General features: G+C 47.6%; 1 protein-coding gene across 5 annotated transcripts in view; it reads left to right on the top strand.

Moving 5' to 3' along the window:
* Nucleotides 1–15,631, top strand: part of eif2ak4 (eukaryotic translation initiation factor 2 alpha kinase 4) — a 157,002-nt gene that overhangs the window by 92,288 nt on the left and 49,083 nt on the right. For 4 of the 5 annotated variants that reach the window (XM_073040370.1, XM_073040372.1, XM_073040369.1 and 1 more), the window contains 3 exons: nucleotides 3,976–4,287; nucleotides 8,872–8,947; nucleotides 15,480–15,601. In XM_073040370.1, the coding sequence (XP_072896471.1) occupies nucleotides 3,976–4,287; nucleotides 8,872–8,947; nucleotides 15,480–15,601 (510 nt within the window). The remainder of the gene's footprint in view (nucleotides 1–3,975; nucleotides 4,288–8,871; nucleotides 8,948–15,479; nucleotides 15,602–15,631) is intronic. The other variant, XM_073040371.1, reaches the window with a different exon arrangement.

The raw sequence follows: 15,631 nt of genomic DNA, 5'->3' as shown, positions 1-15,631 counted from the left end.
CCTGGAGATGGACTTCAGCTCTTGAATTGTAAGGCGGGCAGGTTTTGTATCTTTCAGCAAGTGGTCCTGAAGCAGCTATGAACCGTTTATTTGCAGGGAGTTCTAACTCGTAGTAGTCGTAGGTTCTTTGGAGCTGGCTGTGTTAACTGGGCTCTCTGATAGGCGAGTTGCAGCAATGCACAGTGACAGATCACAACTGGATAGGGCACATGGAATTGGGTTAAAAGCTGCATGGGCAGAAAATAGCAGCCGGGGGCGGTGGTACAAAGTAGTCACACATCCTCCCCAGCTTACGAGTGCCTGACGTGTGTGTGGCCTGTGTGCCCATTTGAGTGTTTGGGAGAGTAATGGGATGGATTTGTTGACTGATGTGAGAGTGTAGGCACCTTCTGTCAGGTGGGAACTCAACTTATGGCCACATTTCCAATCTGTGAGCTGTTTGAGTTATGAGCAGTTCATGGGAACAGGATCCTGCCATAACCTTGGGATGACTTGCCTTCAATTCGGAAGACAAGGGTGGTGTTCCACGATAGTAATTATTGGGACCATTAATATTCAGTGATTGGAGCAGAGCAAGTAATATCATATCAGATTGCAGTGATGATCCAATGCTGGGGCTACAGGAAGACTGGGGACGACTGCAAAGTTATAAAAAATATTATAAACCACAAATGATTTCAGTTTGGATAAATATGAGATTGTACATTTTGGTAGGAAAACCTACAAATTTTATCAAACCAGTGGAAATAAAAATGAACTGAATAGGGGATAAAGGCAAAGGGATCTAGTGATAGGTTCATAAAATACAGTATGTCAGGTCAGCAGAATAAATACAAAAATGGGAAGTAGCATTGAGATTATTACAAGGGTCCATAGAATTCAAAAATACAAATTATAAATTTATGGAATTGTGTTCATAGGTTCACTTGTATTCTCCACTATTAGAGCACCTCTGAGCTCTGAGGAGAGTTGTGCCTTTTCCCAGGCCTTCAGGAGCAGAATTTGGTGTAGGAGTGCTGGTTTAATTTCTTTGAGGATCTCTATAGGGATCCCATCAGGACCAGTGGTTTTGTTGCTAATTCGACTCCTGATGGCTACTCCTCGCTCCTACTGGGAGGATCCCACATGTCTTCTCTCACGGGTCTCTGGAGGATTTGGGTAGTAAGCTTTGGTTCAGCAGTGCTGTTGCGGTTAAGAAGTTCATGAAAACCCAAACGAGACCTGATCATGCCATCGGGTGGCGATGCAGTGTCAAGCAAGGTTTAGTCTTGGCCTGGTCTGCTTCTTATGAACCTTCCTCTTTTTCATGGGTGTGATGGACATGGTGGATCAGTTGATAATCTGTCCAGCAAGTCAAGTCAAGCTAATTCTCATTTAAGTCTATACATGTATATAATGTATATAACCATACAATGTATGTATGTAGAAATGAGATGTTTCTCAGAACCAGAGTGTAAAGCACAGTAGTACGCATAACACACAATAACTTAGGATGGTAAGGATAAAATCTACAGATGAATCACACATAAATAATAAAGTGCATAAATTAAATATTGTAAGGTGCAGAACTAGTGACACTTCGAGTATGATGCAGCTGGGAGTTCCAGAAGACCAATGGCCCTGGGGAAGAAATGGTTTCCCATCCTGACCGTTCTTGTTTTTATACATTGGAGTCTCCTGCCTGATGGTAGAAGGTCAAAGAGAATGCTGGATGGATGGGTGGGATCTTTAATAGTACTAAGGGGCCTGTGTACGTATTGCTGCTGATAAATGTCCCTGATGGATGTCAGGGAGACTCCTATGATCCTCTCAGCTGTTCTCACAGTCCTTTGTAGGAACTTCAGGTCTGATGCTCAGCTGCTCCTATACCAGATGGAGATGGAACTTGTTAGGATGCGTTGATGGTGTTCCTGTAAAACGCAGTTAAGATGAAAGGGTGGGAGTCTTGCTTGCCTCAGTCTGTGGTCAGAAAGAGATTTTCATCCAAAAAATGTTTCATTTCCCATTCCCACACTGGCATGTCTGCCCAGAGCCAGGATCTCCCAGGGGCAAACCCTTTCAGTTCCACTTCCCATTCCCACTGATATGTCTGCCCACAGCTTCTCCACTGCCTTGTTGAATCCAGATGCAGATTGGGGGAATAATGCCTCACATTTTGTCTTGGTGGTTTCCAACCTGATGGCATGAGCTTCGCTTTCACTATCTTTCAGTAATCACTCCCTTCTCACCACTGCCTTTTTCCCTTGTCCCTGTGGCTGTATTACCTGCTCTTTCCCTCCTCTTCCCTCATGATTTGCTCATCATCTTCACCTTCCTCCCTCTGGTTCCCCACTTCCTTCTTGTTATTCCATGGTCTACTGTCCTCCTCTATTGGATTCCATCTTCCTCGGCCCTTTCCCTTCCCTGCCTATCGCATACCAGCTTCCCTTATTATTTCCTCTTGCCTTCTGTCCCCCACCCCCCTCACCTGGATTCACCTATGACCTGCAAGCCATACTCTTCCCCTCCCTCCTACCCTTCTGCTCTCTTTCTATCCAGTCCAAAACATCAGCTATTTATTCATTTCCATAGATGCTGCCAGACCTGCTGAGTTCCTCCAGCATTTTGTGTGTTTTGACAGACATACTTATTGATCCCAAGGGAAATTGGGTTTCGTTACAGCCGCACCAACCAAGAATAGTGAAGAAATATAGCAATATAAAACCATAAATAATTAAATAATGAGTTAGTCATGCCAAGTGGAAATAAGTCCAGGACCAGCCTATTGGCACAGGGTGTCTGACACTCCGAGGGAGGAGTTGTAAAGTTTGATGGCCACAGGTCGGAATGACTTCCTATGACGCTCAGTGTTGCATCTCGGTGGAATGAGTCTCTGGCTGGATGTACTCCTGTGCCTAACCAGTACATTATGGAGTGGAACTCGGACAGCATCCTCTTTTCAGACACCACCGTCAGAGAGTCCAGTTCCACCCCCACAACATCACTGGCCTTACAAATGAGTTTGTTGATTCTGTTGGTGTTTGCTGCCCCAGCACACAACAGCAAACATGATAGCACTGGCCACCACAGACTTGTAGAACATCCTCAGCATCATCCGGCAGATGTTAAAGGACCTCAGTCTCCTCAGGAAGTAGAGACAGCTCTGACCCTTCTTGTAGACAACCTTAATGTTCTTTGACCAGTCCAGTTTATTGTCCATTCGTATCCCCAGGTATTTGTAATCCTCCACCATGTCCACACTGACCCCTTGGATGGAAACAGGGGTCACTGGTGCCTTAGCCCTCCTCAGGTCCACCACCAGCTCTTTAGTCTTTTTCACATTAAGCTGCAGATGATTCTGTTCACACCATGTGACAAAGTTTCCCACCATAACCCTGTACTCAGCCTCATCTCCCTTGCTGATGCATCCAACTACGGCAGAGTCATCAGAAAACTTCTGAAGATGGCAAGACTCTGTTGTAGCTGAAGTCTGAGGTGTAGGTGGTGAAGTGAAAGGGAAAAGGGATTCAAATTTCCAGCGTCTGCAGTCTCCCTAGGGTCAGGCAGCGTCAATGGGTCGACGTTTCAGGTTTCATCTGGTCAAAGGATCTAGATAAAGGTTCTTCATCGGAAGCGCCAACTATCCTTTTCTCTCCACTGATGTTGCCTGACCTGAGTTCCTTCAGTGTTGCTTCTGATTCCAGTGCTTGCAGTCTTGATGACCATTATTAAGTAGTTTAACTATCAGTATCCTAGGAGTTATCAGTGGGCAGTGTAAACAAAGTGCTGATCAGGAGCAATGAGTAGCAACCCTTTGGAATTCTCTTCCCAAGATGCTTGTGGAGGCTTGGTTGTTGATTAACTTGATCAAATTAAATAGAACAGTTAGATGGGCTGAATGGTCTGCTGCCTCTAAGATGCCTCAGTACAAGCTCTCTATTCTCATAGAAGTTGTGCATAAACTTCACATCTCATTGTTGTTTGTTCTCTTTAAAGAAATTGATAATTGGCTGGCTGTTGGATCACGACCCATCCAAACGCCCCTCAGCAGTTGAGCTGCTGAAGAGCGAGCACCTCCCGCCACCCCAGATGGAAGAGTCAGAGCTGTACGAAATCCTGCACCACACCCTGGCAAACACCAGCAGTAAGGCTTACCGAACCATGGTCACTCAGCTGTTCTCCCAATGTATTACTCCTGCCATGGATTTCACCTATGATTCTGATCTTCGTAAGGGAAGGAACAGATACTGTCAAGAACATCCTTCACAGGACGACTTCAATGTACTCGACATTGCCTGGGCAAATGGGGGTACTGAGGATTTCTGGGGGAATGGGGTGCTGGGGATTCTCTGGGGGAATGGGGTACTGAGGATTCTCTGGGCGAATGGGGTACTGAGGATTCTCTGGGGGAATGGGATGCTCGGGATTACCTGGGGGAATGGGGTGCTGAGGATTGTCTGGGGGAATGGGGTACTGGGGATTCTCTGGGGGAATGGGGTACTGGGGATTCTCTGGGGGAATGGGGTACTGGGGATTGCCTGGGGGAATGGGGTACTGGGGATTGCCTGGGGGAATGGGGTGCTGAGGATTGTCTGGGGGAATGGGATGCTGGGGATTGCCTGGGGGAATGGGGTACTGGGGATTGCCTGGGGGAATGGGGTACTGAGGATTGCCTGGGGGAATGGGGTGCTGAGGATTGCCTGGGGGAATGGGGTGCTGAGGATTGCCTGGGGGAATGGGGTGCTGAGGATTGTCTGGGGGAATGGGATGCTGGGGATTGCCTGGGGGAATGGGGTACTGGGGATTGCCTGGGGGAGTGGGATGCTGGGGATTGCCTGGGGGAATGGGGTACTGGGGAATGCCTGGGGGAATGGGGTACTGGGGATTGCCTGGGGGAATGGGGTGCTTGGGATTGCCTGGGGGAATGGGGTGCTTGGGATTGCCTGGGGGAATGGGGTACTGGGGATTGCCTGGGGGAATGGGGTACTGGGGATTGTCTGGGGGAATGGGGATTGCCTGGGGGAATGGGGTACTGAGGATTGCCTGGGGGAATGGGATGCTGGGGATTGCCTGGGGGAATGGGGTACTGAGGATTGTCTGGGGGAATGGGATGCTGGGGATTGCCTGGGGGAATGGGGTACTGAGGATTGTCTGGGGGAATGGGATGCTGGGGATTGCCTGGGGGAATGGGGTACTGGGGATTGCCTGGGGGAATGGGGTGCTGAGGATTGCCTGGGGGAATGGGGTACTGGGGATTGCCTGGGGGAATGGGGTACTGGGGATTGTCTGGGGGAATGGGGATTGCCTGGGGGAATGGGGTACTGAGGATTCTCTGGGGGAATAGGGTACTGGGGATTGCCTGGGGGAATGGGGTGCTTGGGATTGCCTGGGGGAATGGGGTACTGAGGATTCTCTGGGGGAGTGGGGTACTGGGGATTGCCTGGGGGAATGGGGTACTGGGGATTGCCTGGGGGAATGGGGTACTGGGGATTGTCTGGGGGAATGGGATGCTGGGGATTGCCTGGGGGAATGGGATGCTGAGGATTGTCTGGGGGAATGGGGTGCTGAGGATTGTCTGGGGGAATGGGGTGCTTGGGATTGCCTGGGGGAATGGGGTACTGAGGATTCTCTGGGGGAATGGGGTACTGGGGATTGCCTGGGGGAATGGGGTACTGAGGATTCTCTGGGGGAATGGGGTACTGGGGATTGCCTGGGGGAATGGGGTACTGGGGATTGCCTGGGGGAATGGGGTACTGGGGATTGTCTGGGGGAATGGGATGCTGGGGATTGCCTGGGGGAATGGGATGCTGAGGATTGTCTGGGGGAATGGGGTGCTTGGGATTGTCTGGGGGAATGGGGTGCTTGGGATTGTCTGGGGGAATGGGGTACTGGGGATTGTCTGGGGGAATGGGGTACTGGGGATTGCCTGGGGGAATGGGGTACTGAGGATTCTCTGGGGGAATGGGGTGCTGGGGATTGCCTGGGGGAATGGGGTGCTGAGGATTCTCTGGGGGAATGGGGTACTGAGGATTCTCTGGGGGAATGGGGTGCTGAGGATTGTCTGGGGGAATGGGGTGCTTGGGATTGTCTGGGGGAATGGGGTGCTGAGGATTCTCTGGGGGAATGGGGTGCTGAGGATTCTCTGGGGGAATGGGGTGCTGAGGATTCTCTGGGGGAATGGGGTGCTGAGGATTGTCTGGGGGAATGGGATGCTGAGGATTGTCTGGGGGAATGGGGTACTGAGGATTCTCTGGGGGAATGGGGATTGCATGGGGGAATGGGGATTGCCTGGGGGAATGGGGTACTGAGGATTGCCTGGGGGAATGTGGTACTGGGGATTGCCTGGGGGAATGGGGTGCTGAGGATTGCCTGGGGGAATGGGGTACTGGGGATTGCCTGGGGGAATGGGGTACTGGGGATTGTCTGGGGGAATGGGGATTGCCTGGGGGAATGGGGTACTGAGGATTCTCTGGGGGAATAGGGTACTGGGGATTGCCTGGGGGAATGGGGTGCTTGGGATTGCCTGGGGGAATGGGGTACTGAGGATTCTCTGGGGGAGTGGGGTACTGGGGATTGCCTGGGGGAATGGGGTACTGGGGATTGCCTGGGGGAATGGGGTACTGGGGATTGTCTGGGGGAATGGGATGCTGGGGATTGCCTGGGGGAATGGGATGCTGAGGATTGTCTGGGGGAATGGGGTGCTGAGGATTGTCTGGGGGAATGGGGTGCTTGGGATTGCCTGGGGGAATGGGGTACTGAGGATTCTCTGGGGGAATGGGGTACTGGGGATTGCCTGGGGGAATGGGGTACTGAGGATTCTCTGGGGGAATGGGGTACTGGGGATTGCCTGGGGGAATGGGGTACTGGGGATTGCCTGGGGGAATGGGGTACTGGGGATTGTCTGGGGGAATGGGATGCTGGGGATTGCCTGGGGGAATGGGATGCTGAGGATTGTCTGGGGGAATGGGGTGCTTGGGATTGTCTGGGGGAATGGGGTGCTTGGGATTGTCTGGGGGAATGGGGTACTGGGGATTGTCTGGGGGAATGGGGTACTGGGGATTGCCTGGGGGAATGGGGTACTGAGGATTCTCTGGGGGAATGGGGTGCTGGGGATTGCCTGGGGGAATGGGGTGCTGAGGATTCTCTGGGGGAATGGGGTACTGAGGATTCTCTGGGGGAATGGGGTGCTGAGGATTGTCTGGGGGAATGGGGTGCTTGGGATTGTCTGGGGGAATGGGGTGCTGAGGATTCTCTGGGGGAATGGGGTGCTGAGGATTCTCTGGGGGAATGGGGTGCTGAGGATTCTCTGGGGGAATGGGGTGCTGAGGATTGTCTGGGGGAATGGGATGCTGAGGATTGTCTGGGGGAATGGGGTACTGAGGATTCTCTGGGGGAATGGGGATTGCATGGGGGAATGGGGATTGCCTGGGGGAATGGGGTACTGAGGATTGCCTGGGGGAATGTGGTACTGGGGATTGCCTGGGGGAATGGGGTACTGAGGATTTTTGTTCAAATTCCCACATCTTTGCAAAGATTTTGGAAATCTTCAGGCAGAGTTCTTTAGGGCGATTCAGGATTTGCAGTGTCATGGAAATGAAGAGGAGGAGAAAAATACCCGAGACAGTAGAAATAAGGTCAAGGTTAGCTTGTAGCAATGTAGTATTAACAATGAAGTATAAATGATCCCCAGAATGAAAAACTTAATGTATGATGGCTCTAGGCCTGCACTTGATGGAGTTAACAAAGATTAGGTGCAATCTCACTGAAATTTACCAGACAGTGAAAGGGTTGGATAGAGTGGATGCAGACAGGATCCAAGGGTACAACCTCAGGATAAAGGGACCTTCCTTTAGGGAGTTATTTATCCTTCCAGAGGGTGGTGTGCCTGTGGAATTCATGCCACACAGGGCTGTGGAGTCCAAGTCATTGGGTGTATTAAACCAGTGACTGATGAGTTCTTGATTGGTAAGGAGGTTAAAGATTATGGCGATGAGGCAGGAGAATGGAGTTGAGAAAGGTAAATCAGCCATGGCAGAATGGCCTCATCCTGCTCCTTATTCTTTTGGTGTTACGAATGCACCAAGAGTTTAATGGCCTTCTTTTGCAGAAAATACAAAGTAGAACAACACACTGGTGAATATTTGAAACATGACAGGCTTCTAACTTCAGTGATCCATTTACATTCTTTGTTATAATTTGTGTGTTGATATGGGTGTAACACTGTAAAATCTGTCAGCTTGTAATTGTATGTAGTGCTCGGCATCCAGTGCTCAATACAAGTCAGTGTGGTCACTGCTGGAATGCAATATCGTTTATATTTTGCTATTGCCACAGTCTAGTTGATTGTTGAGTGTTAGAATTCTGCCTGAATCCAACCAATAAAATCCTGTATTACCAACAGTGCAGTGACGTTACTTGCTAAATGGAGAACATAAAGATGGCATGATCTGTTGTGATGATTCCTCATCACTGGAGTTGATGAAAATTGGTGGGTGAGGATGAGGGGAAGATACACTGGCTCCTGGGTTCTCCTCACCCAGTACAGTCACTGCACTCCCTGCTCTCTCTCTCTGATTGAATGTGGCCTCCGTAATTCAATGAATAATTTTCCTCATCTTAGTCCTTCCTTTAAAACCAGCCTGCAGCCTCATCCCTGCTTCTGCATTGCACTTCGAAACCAATTTCACATAGTGGGGTCAGTTCTGAAATGATGATGGGCCCCTATTTGTGTATCTTGTGGTGATGTAATGCTGGTGGCAAAGCTAAACAAACCTTGGAAAACTTTTATCTTAGTGCTTTAATCTCTTTGTTCTGAAGAGCCCGTAATGAATGTAGTTCAGACTGTAATTTAGTCTGTTTTGTTCAAAAATGTAAATTATTTTCTGTTTTCAGAGCGGTTTCTCAGTTCAGTATAACATGGTGCAGGAGTTTGTGCAGGAGACGGTGTGCCGAATATTCAAAAGACATGGTGAGTAATGCATGGTGACGGCCTTGACTGTTCAAACCGCACCACGTGTCGCTTGCCCCTGTGACCCTCCGTCACGTTAGCCTGCTTGTTTTACTTCAAAGTGCATGAAGCTCAGGGCTCCATGAGACACTTGGGTGTTCTGTTTGCAGACAGTCCTTGGCCCTGAACAGAATACAAGGTAAAACTTCAGATGATGTGGATCCTTCTCTTCCCTGCACCCAATCTTGCTTCAGTTACAAAATCGTAGAGTCTTACAGCCCATTTCCATCTCTTACCTGTCCAAATATTTTTAAATATTGTAATGGCACAAAGACGAGAAAATCTGCAGATCCTCCAGCATTTCTGTGTGTTGCTTAAATACTGTAATGGTAACCTGCTCTGGCATTGTTCCACACCCTTTTAAATCTTTCCCCTCCACCTTAAATCTCTGTCGTCTTGTTTTAGAGGCACTTACCCTGGGACAAAGACTGATCACCCACCTTTTATAAGGTCACCCGCCAGCCTTTTGTTCTCCAGGGGGAAAAGTTCTAGCCTATCCAGCCTCTCCTTCTAACTCAAGCCCTTCAGCTCCGGTAACATCTTGTAAATATTTTTCACATTTTTTCCAGCTTAATAGCATCCTTCTTATAGCTGGGAACTAGAGTTACACACAGTGCTCCTTGAGTGTTCTCACCAATGTGTTGTGTGATTGCAACATGGTGTTCCAGTGACTGTACTCTTTGCCCTGACTGGTAGGGCAAGTGTATCAGAAGCATTCTTCACTGCCCTGTCTGTATTGCCACTTTCAGGGAGCTAAGTACCTCTGGCCTCATTCTGTTTCATAGCTCTTGCTAGGACCCTAACATTTACTGTACAAATAAAAACACAAAATGCTGGCAGAACTCAGCAGGCCAGACAGCATCTATGGGAGGAGGTAGTGACAACGTTTCGGGCCGAAACCCTTCATCAGGAGTCAAGTACAAGTCCTTTTCTGATTTAACTGTCAAAATGCAACACCTCACACTTGTCCAAATTAAATTCCATCTGACATTCCTTGGCCTACTTCCCCAGTTCTGTTGTAACCTTAGACAAGCTCCTTGACTGTCCACATACCTGTTCTGTTATCTGCAGACTTACGAACCATTGTCATTCAGATCATTAATCATATAGATGACAAGCAACAGTAGACTCAGTACTGATCCCTCCAGTACGCCACAAACGAGAAAATCTGCAGATGCTGGAAATCCAAAGTGCAACAGACAAACTGCTGGAGGAACTCAGCAGGCCGGGCAGCATCTGTGGAAAAGAGTAAACAGTTGACATTTTGGGTCGAGACCTTTCATCAGTCAGAACACCACTGCAGTTACACCACTGGTTATTACTCTGTACCTCATGTAATCTAACGTACTGGAGTAGCCCATCTCGTGGACCTTGTCAAAGACCTTGCTGAAGTTCATGTGGGCCACATATTCTGCCCTGCCTTCATCAATTTTCATTAGCTCTTCAAAAAACTCAAATCAAATTTGTGAGGCAGAATTATCTGCCTCATCGCTGTCTTTGTAGAGGAGATTTCCGAGAACATGGCCAGTTTTACAAAGATAGAATAAACTAGAGAGTCTTTTACTTCTGAAACAGCAGAGCCTGTGGGGAGATGAAGTGCATGTCTAGGTGTAGGCTTCCTAGATAGAAAAAGCAGGAAGCCCTTGTTGCTCCTAACAGAGGTTGAAAAAGTAGGGGATGCAGATTTAAGGTGTTTGATAGAAGGGTGAAAAGGAGGTGGAAACAGAATCTGTCACCACATTTACAGAATGCTCTGATTGCTGGAGTATTGCTCAAAGGTGGGTTTAGGATAGGCCGCTCTGTCAGCCAGATACAATGGGCTTGTGTTGTATATTTTGATTTCACTGATTCAACTATTCCCACATAACCTGCCAAAAAGGGGAAAGAACAGGGCAAGGTCTACAATGTATCAGCAATCGTTATGCATAATCAGCCACCCCGGTAAAAGCCAGAACAAGGATCAGAAAAGATGAAGAAAATAACTTGAGGACTCCCATGCAGTAGTGATGTTAATGGTGGTGTCTTTCGTGTCCGACGATTACACGAGACCTGAGTGACAGAGCTGTTAACCTGGGGCAGCACCATGCTCTCAACCTGAGAGATCCGGCTCCAGTGGTACAAACAATCGTCACAAACTGGGGTCTTCCTTGGTTGCAGAGGATGACCATGACATCTTCAGTGCCTTGTCATGGTCCTCGTTCTCCATGGAGCATTGCGGAACCACCTTCCTGGCCATTGTCTCTCGCTGTAGATCCACCAGAGCTGACTTTGCATGCTAGGACAGGCATGTCCCTATTTCACTGGGGTACGAGGCCACCGGTTGCCCTCACCTAGTTTTGCCCGCCTGTCGAAGTGGTGTACCGTGGTGTGGCTGCTGTTGTCTGCAAACAGCTACTTGGAGCCACGGGTGAGAGCAGGGTATCCGGTGAGGACCAAATGTGTCCAGAATGGACACGACAAGCCCCTTCACCAGGAGATGCAGCCCCTCCCTGGACACCCCTTACACCCCACATCATCATAGTGATGATAATATAATTGAGAAAGGCACAAGTAAGATAAAGACCTAAGTAATTTTGAGAAAAAGGGAAAAGAATTTGGAAAGCTGATGAACAAAATTAAACAGTAAGTAATGAAGCACTGTAGACGAGATGCTGATAAAATTGAAACTAATTAAACTTGCTGGATCTAAGCCAGAGTATTCAGATACAGCACAGAATCAGGGCCTTCAGCCATTGAGTTATCAACACCCATTTTGCTCTCCTCCTACAAGCCAATTCTCCCCACATTCCCTTCAGCTCCTTTCTGAGCAGGCATTCACCCACACACTGGTGCAGGGGTTTCATCCTCTTCTATACCTGCGTTAACTGAGGGGTCTGTAATTGCACTAAGGGCATTTTATAGCAGCCAATCTGCACATCTTTGGGATATGGGAGGAAAATGGAGCGCCTGGAGGGAACCCACGGAAATAGCGTGCACACTCCACACGGACAGGATTGAACCTGGGACTCGGCTGCTTTGATGCGGCAGATCTACCTGTTGTGCCACAGTTGGTGTAGTTACTGGAATGACAATAGACAGTAGGTGCAGGAGTAGGCCATTCGGCCCTTCTAGCTAGCACTGCCATTCACTGTGATCATGGCTGATCATACACAATCAGTACCCCGTTCCTGCCCTCTCCCTATATCCCTTGACCCCACTACCTATAAGAGCTCTATCTAACTCTCTCTTGAATGCATCCAGAGACTTGGCCTCCACTGCCTTCTGGGGCAGAGCATTCCACGTATCCACCACTCTCTGGGTGAAAAAGTTTTTCCACATCTCTGTTCTAAATGGCCTACCCCTTATTCTTAAACTGTGGCCTTTAGTTCTGGACTCACCCATCAGCGGGAACATGCTTCCTGCTTCCAGTGTGTCCAATCCCTTAATAATCTTATATGTTTCAATCAGATCCCCTCTCATCCTTCTAAATTCCAGTGTATACAAGCCCAGTCGCTCCAATCTTTCAACATATGACAGTCCCGCCATTCCGGGAATTAACCTTGTGAACCTACGCTGCACTTCCTCAATAGCAAGAATGTCTCTCAAATTTGGAGACCAAAGCTGCACACAATAATCCAGGTGTGGTCTCACCAGGGCCCTGTACAGCTGCAGAAGGACCTCTTTACTCCTATACTCAATTCCTCTTGTTATAAAAGCCAGCATGCCATTAGCTTTCTTCACTGCCTGCTGTACCTGCATGCTTGCTTTCATTGACTGATGTACAAGAACACCTAGATCTCGTTGTACTTCCCCTTTTCCTAACTTTGACTTCATTTAGATAGTAATCTGCCTTCCTGTTCTTGCTACCGAAGTGGATAACCTCACATTTATCCACATTAAACTGCATCTGCCATACATTTGCCCACTCACCCAACCTGTCCAAGTCACCCTGCATTCTCATAACATCCTCCTGACATTTCACACTGCCACCCAGCTTTGTGTCATCAGCAAATTTGCTAATGTTACTATTAATCCCTTCATCTAAATCATTAATGTATATTGTAAACAGCTGCGGTCCCAGCACCGAACCTTGCGGTACCCCACTGGTCACAGCCTGCCATTCCGAAAAGGACCCGTTAATCACAACTCTTTGTTTCCTGTCAGCCAGCCAATTTTCAATCCATGTCAGTACTCTGCCCCCAATACCATGTGCCCTAATTTTGCCCACTAATTTCCTATGTGGGACTTTATCAAAAGCTTTCTGGAAGTCCAGGTACACTATATCCACTGGCTCTCCCTTGTCCATTTTCATAGTTACATCCTCAAAAAACTCCAGAAGATTAGTCAAGCATGATTTTCCCTTCATAAATCCATGCTGACTCGGACTGATCCTTCTACTGCTATCCAAATGTGTCGTAATTTCCTCTTTTATAATTGACTCCAGCATCTTTCCCACCACTGACGTCAGGCTAACCGGTCTATAATTCCCTGTTTTCTCACTCCCTCCTTTCTTGAAAAGTGGGACAACATTAGCCACCCTCCAATCAGCAGGAACTGTTCCTGAATCTATAGAACATTGGAAAATGATTACCAACGCGTCCACGATTTCTAGAGCCACCTCTTTAAGTACCCTGGGATGCAGACCATCAGGTCCCGGGGACTTATCAGCCTTCAGACTCAACAGTCTATCCAACACCATTTCTTGCCTAATATAAATTTCCTTCAGTTCATCCTTTACCCTAGTTCCTTTGGCCACTATTACATCTGGGAGATTGTTTGTGTCTTCCCTAGTGAAGACAGATCCAAAGTACCTGTTCAGCTCATCTGCCATTTCCTTGTTCCCCATAATAAATTCACCCGTTTCTGTCTTCAATGGCCCAATTTTGGTCTTAACTATTTTTTTGCTATTCATATACCTAAAGAAGCTTTTACTATCCTCCTTTATATTCTTGGCTAGTTTACCTTCGTACCTCATTTTTTCTTGGCGTATTGCCTTTTTTGTTATCTTCTGTTGCTCTTTAAAAGCTTCCCAGTCCTCCGGTTTCCCGCTCATCTTTGCTATGTTATACTTCTCTTTTATTTTTATACTGCCCTTTACTTCCCTCGTCAGCCACGGCCGCCCCTTACTCCCCTTAGGATCTTTCTTCCTCTTCGGAATGAACCGATCCTGCACCTTCTGCATTATTCCCAGAAATGCCTGCCATTTTTGTTCCACTGTCTTCCCTGCTAGGGTATTATTCCATTGAACTTTGGCCAGCTCCTCCCTCATAGTTCCATAGTTCCCTTTGTTCAACTGTAATACTGACACATCCTATTTTCCCTTCTCCTTCTCAAATTGTAGGTTAAAACATATCATATTATGGTCACTACCTCCTAATGGTTCCTTTACCTCGAGGTCCCTGATCAAATCCGGTTCATTGCACAACACTAACTCTAGAATTGCCTTCTCCCTGGTAGGCTCCAGTACAAGCTGTTCTAAGAATCCATCTCGGAGGCACTCCACAAACTCCCTTTCTTGGGGTCCAATACCATTCTGATTCTCCCAATCTACCTGCATGTTGAAATCCCCCATGACAACTGTATCATTACTTTTGCGACATGTCAATTTTAACTCTTCATTCAACTTACACCCTACATCCAGACTGCTGTCTGGGGGCCTGTAGATAACTCCCATTAGGGTCTTTCTACCCTTAGAATTTCTCAGTTCTATCCATACTGACTCTACATCCCCAGATTCTATGGCCCCCCTCGCAAGGGACTGAATATCGTTCCTCACCAACAGAGCTACCCCACCCCCTCTACCAGTCAGTCTGTCCTTTTGATAAGACGTATATCCTTGAATATTCATTTCCCAGGCCCTGTCCGCTTTAAGCTATGTCTCAGTTATTCCCACAACATCGTACTTGCCAATTTCCAACTGAGCCTCAAGCTCATCTACTTTATTCCTTATACTTCATACATTCATATATAATACTTTTAATTCGGTACTCCCCTCTCCTTTCATATCAGTTTCTATTTCACTTGGCCATACTGTATGATGTCTTCTTGAGCTTGGTGAAATTGGTGAGCTGGGGGTTTCTCCTTCGAGTTTAGAAGATTAATTTTTACAGAAGTTTTTTAAGTTATTACTAGTGTTTATGAGTCAATAGTGATATTGAAAGAGGATCAGTAATCAGAACACAGAGAATAAAGATAATTATGTAGAGAAGAATCAGTGAATGTATTGCTTCTTTGGTTGTATGGTTAAGAAGAGCATTACATAAATACTTGTAGAAAATAAACTTACAAGACGGTGGGAAGGTGAGATAGTGGGATTAACTGCACTACTAAAGTGCTATCACAAGGATGATGGCACGAACGGCCTCTTCCTATGCTGTTTTGAATCTCTGTACTGTTACTCAGCTCAACCCACGAATGACCCAAACTTGGAGACCACCTGACTCCACTGGCTGACAACATCCTCGAGTGCCTGGAAGTATTAAGCTTCATGTGAACGTCTGAATTCTTTTTACAGGTGCCACTTGTGTGAACACGCCACTACTTATGCCAAAGAACAAAAAATTGTATGAGACTAGTGAAGGAGCTCTCTTCATGGACCATTCTGGAATGTTGGTCACGCTTCCCCAAGACCTTAGGGTAAGTCATGTGATAATATTGTCCACATGT

This window comes from Hemitrygon akajei, chromosome 3, assembly GCF_048418815.1.
Source record: "Hemitrygon akajei chromosome 3, sHemAka1.3, whole genome shotgun sequence".
NCBI lineage: Eukaryota > Metazoa > Chordata > Chondrichthyes > Myliobatiformes > Dasyatidae > Hemitrygon > Hemitrygon akajei.
The sequence above is the reverse complement of the archived record's forward strand: the minus strand, read 5'-3'. Positions and strand labels throughout refer to the sequence as shown.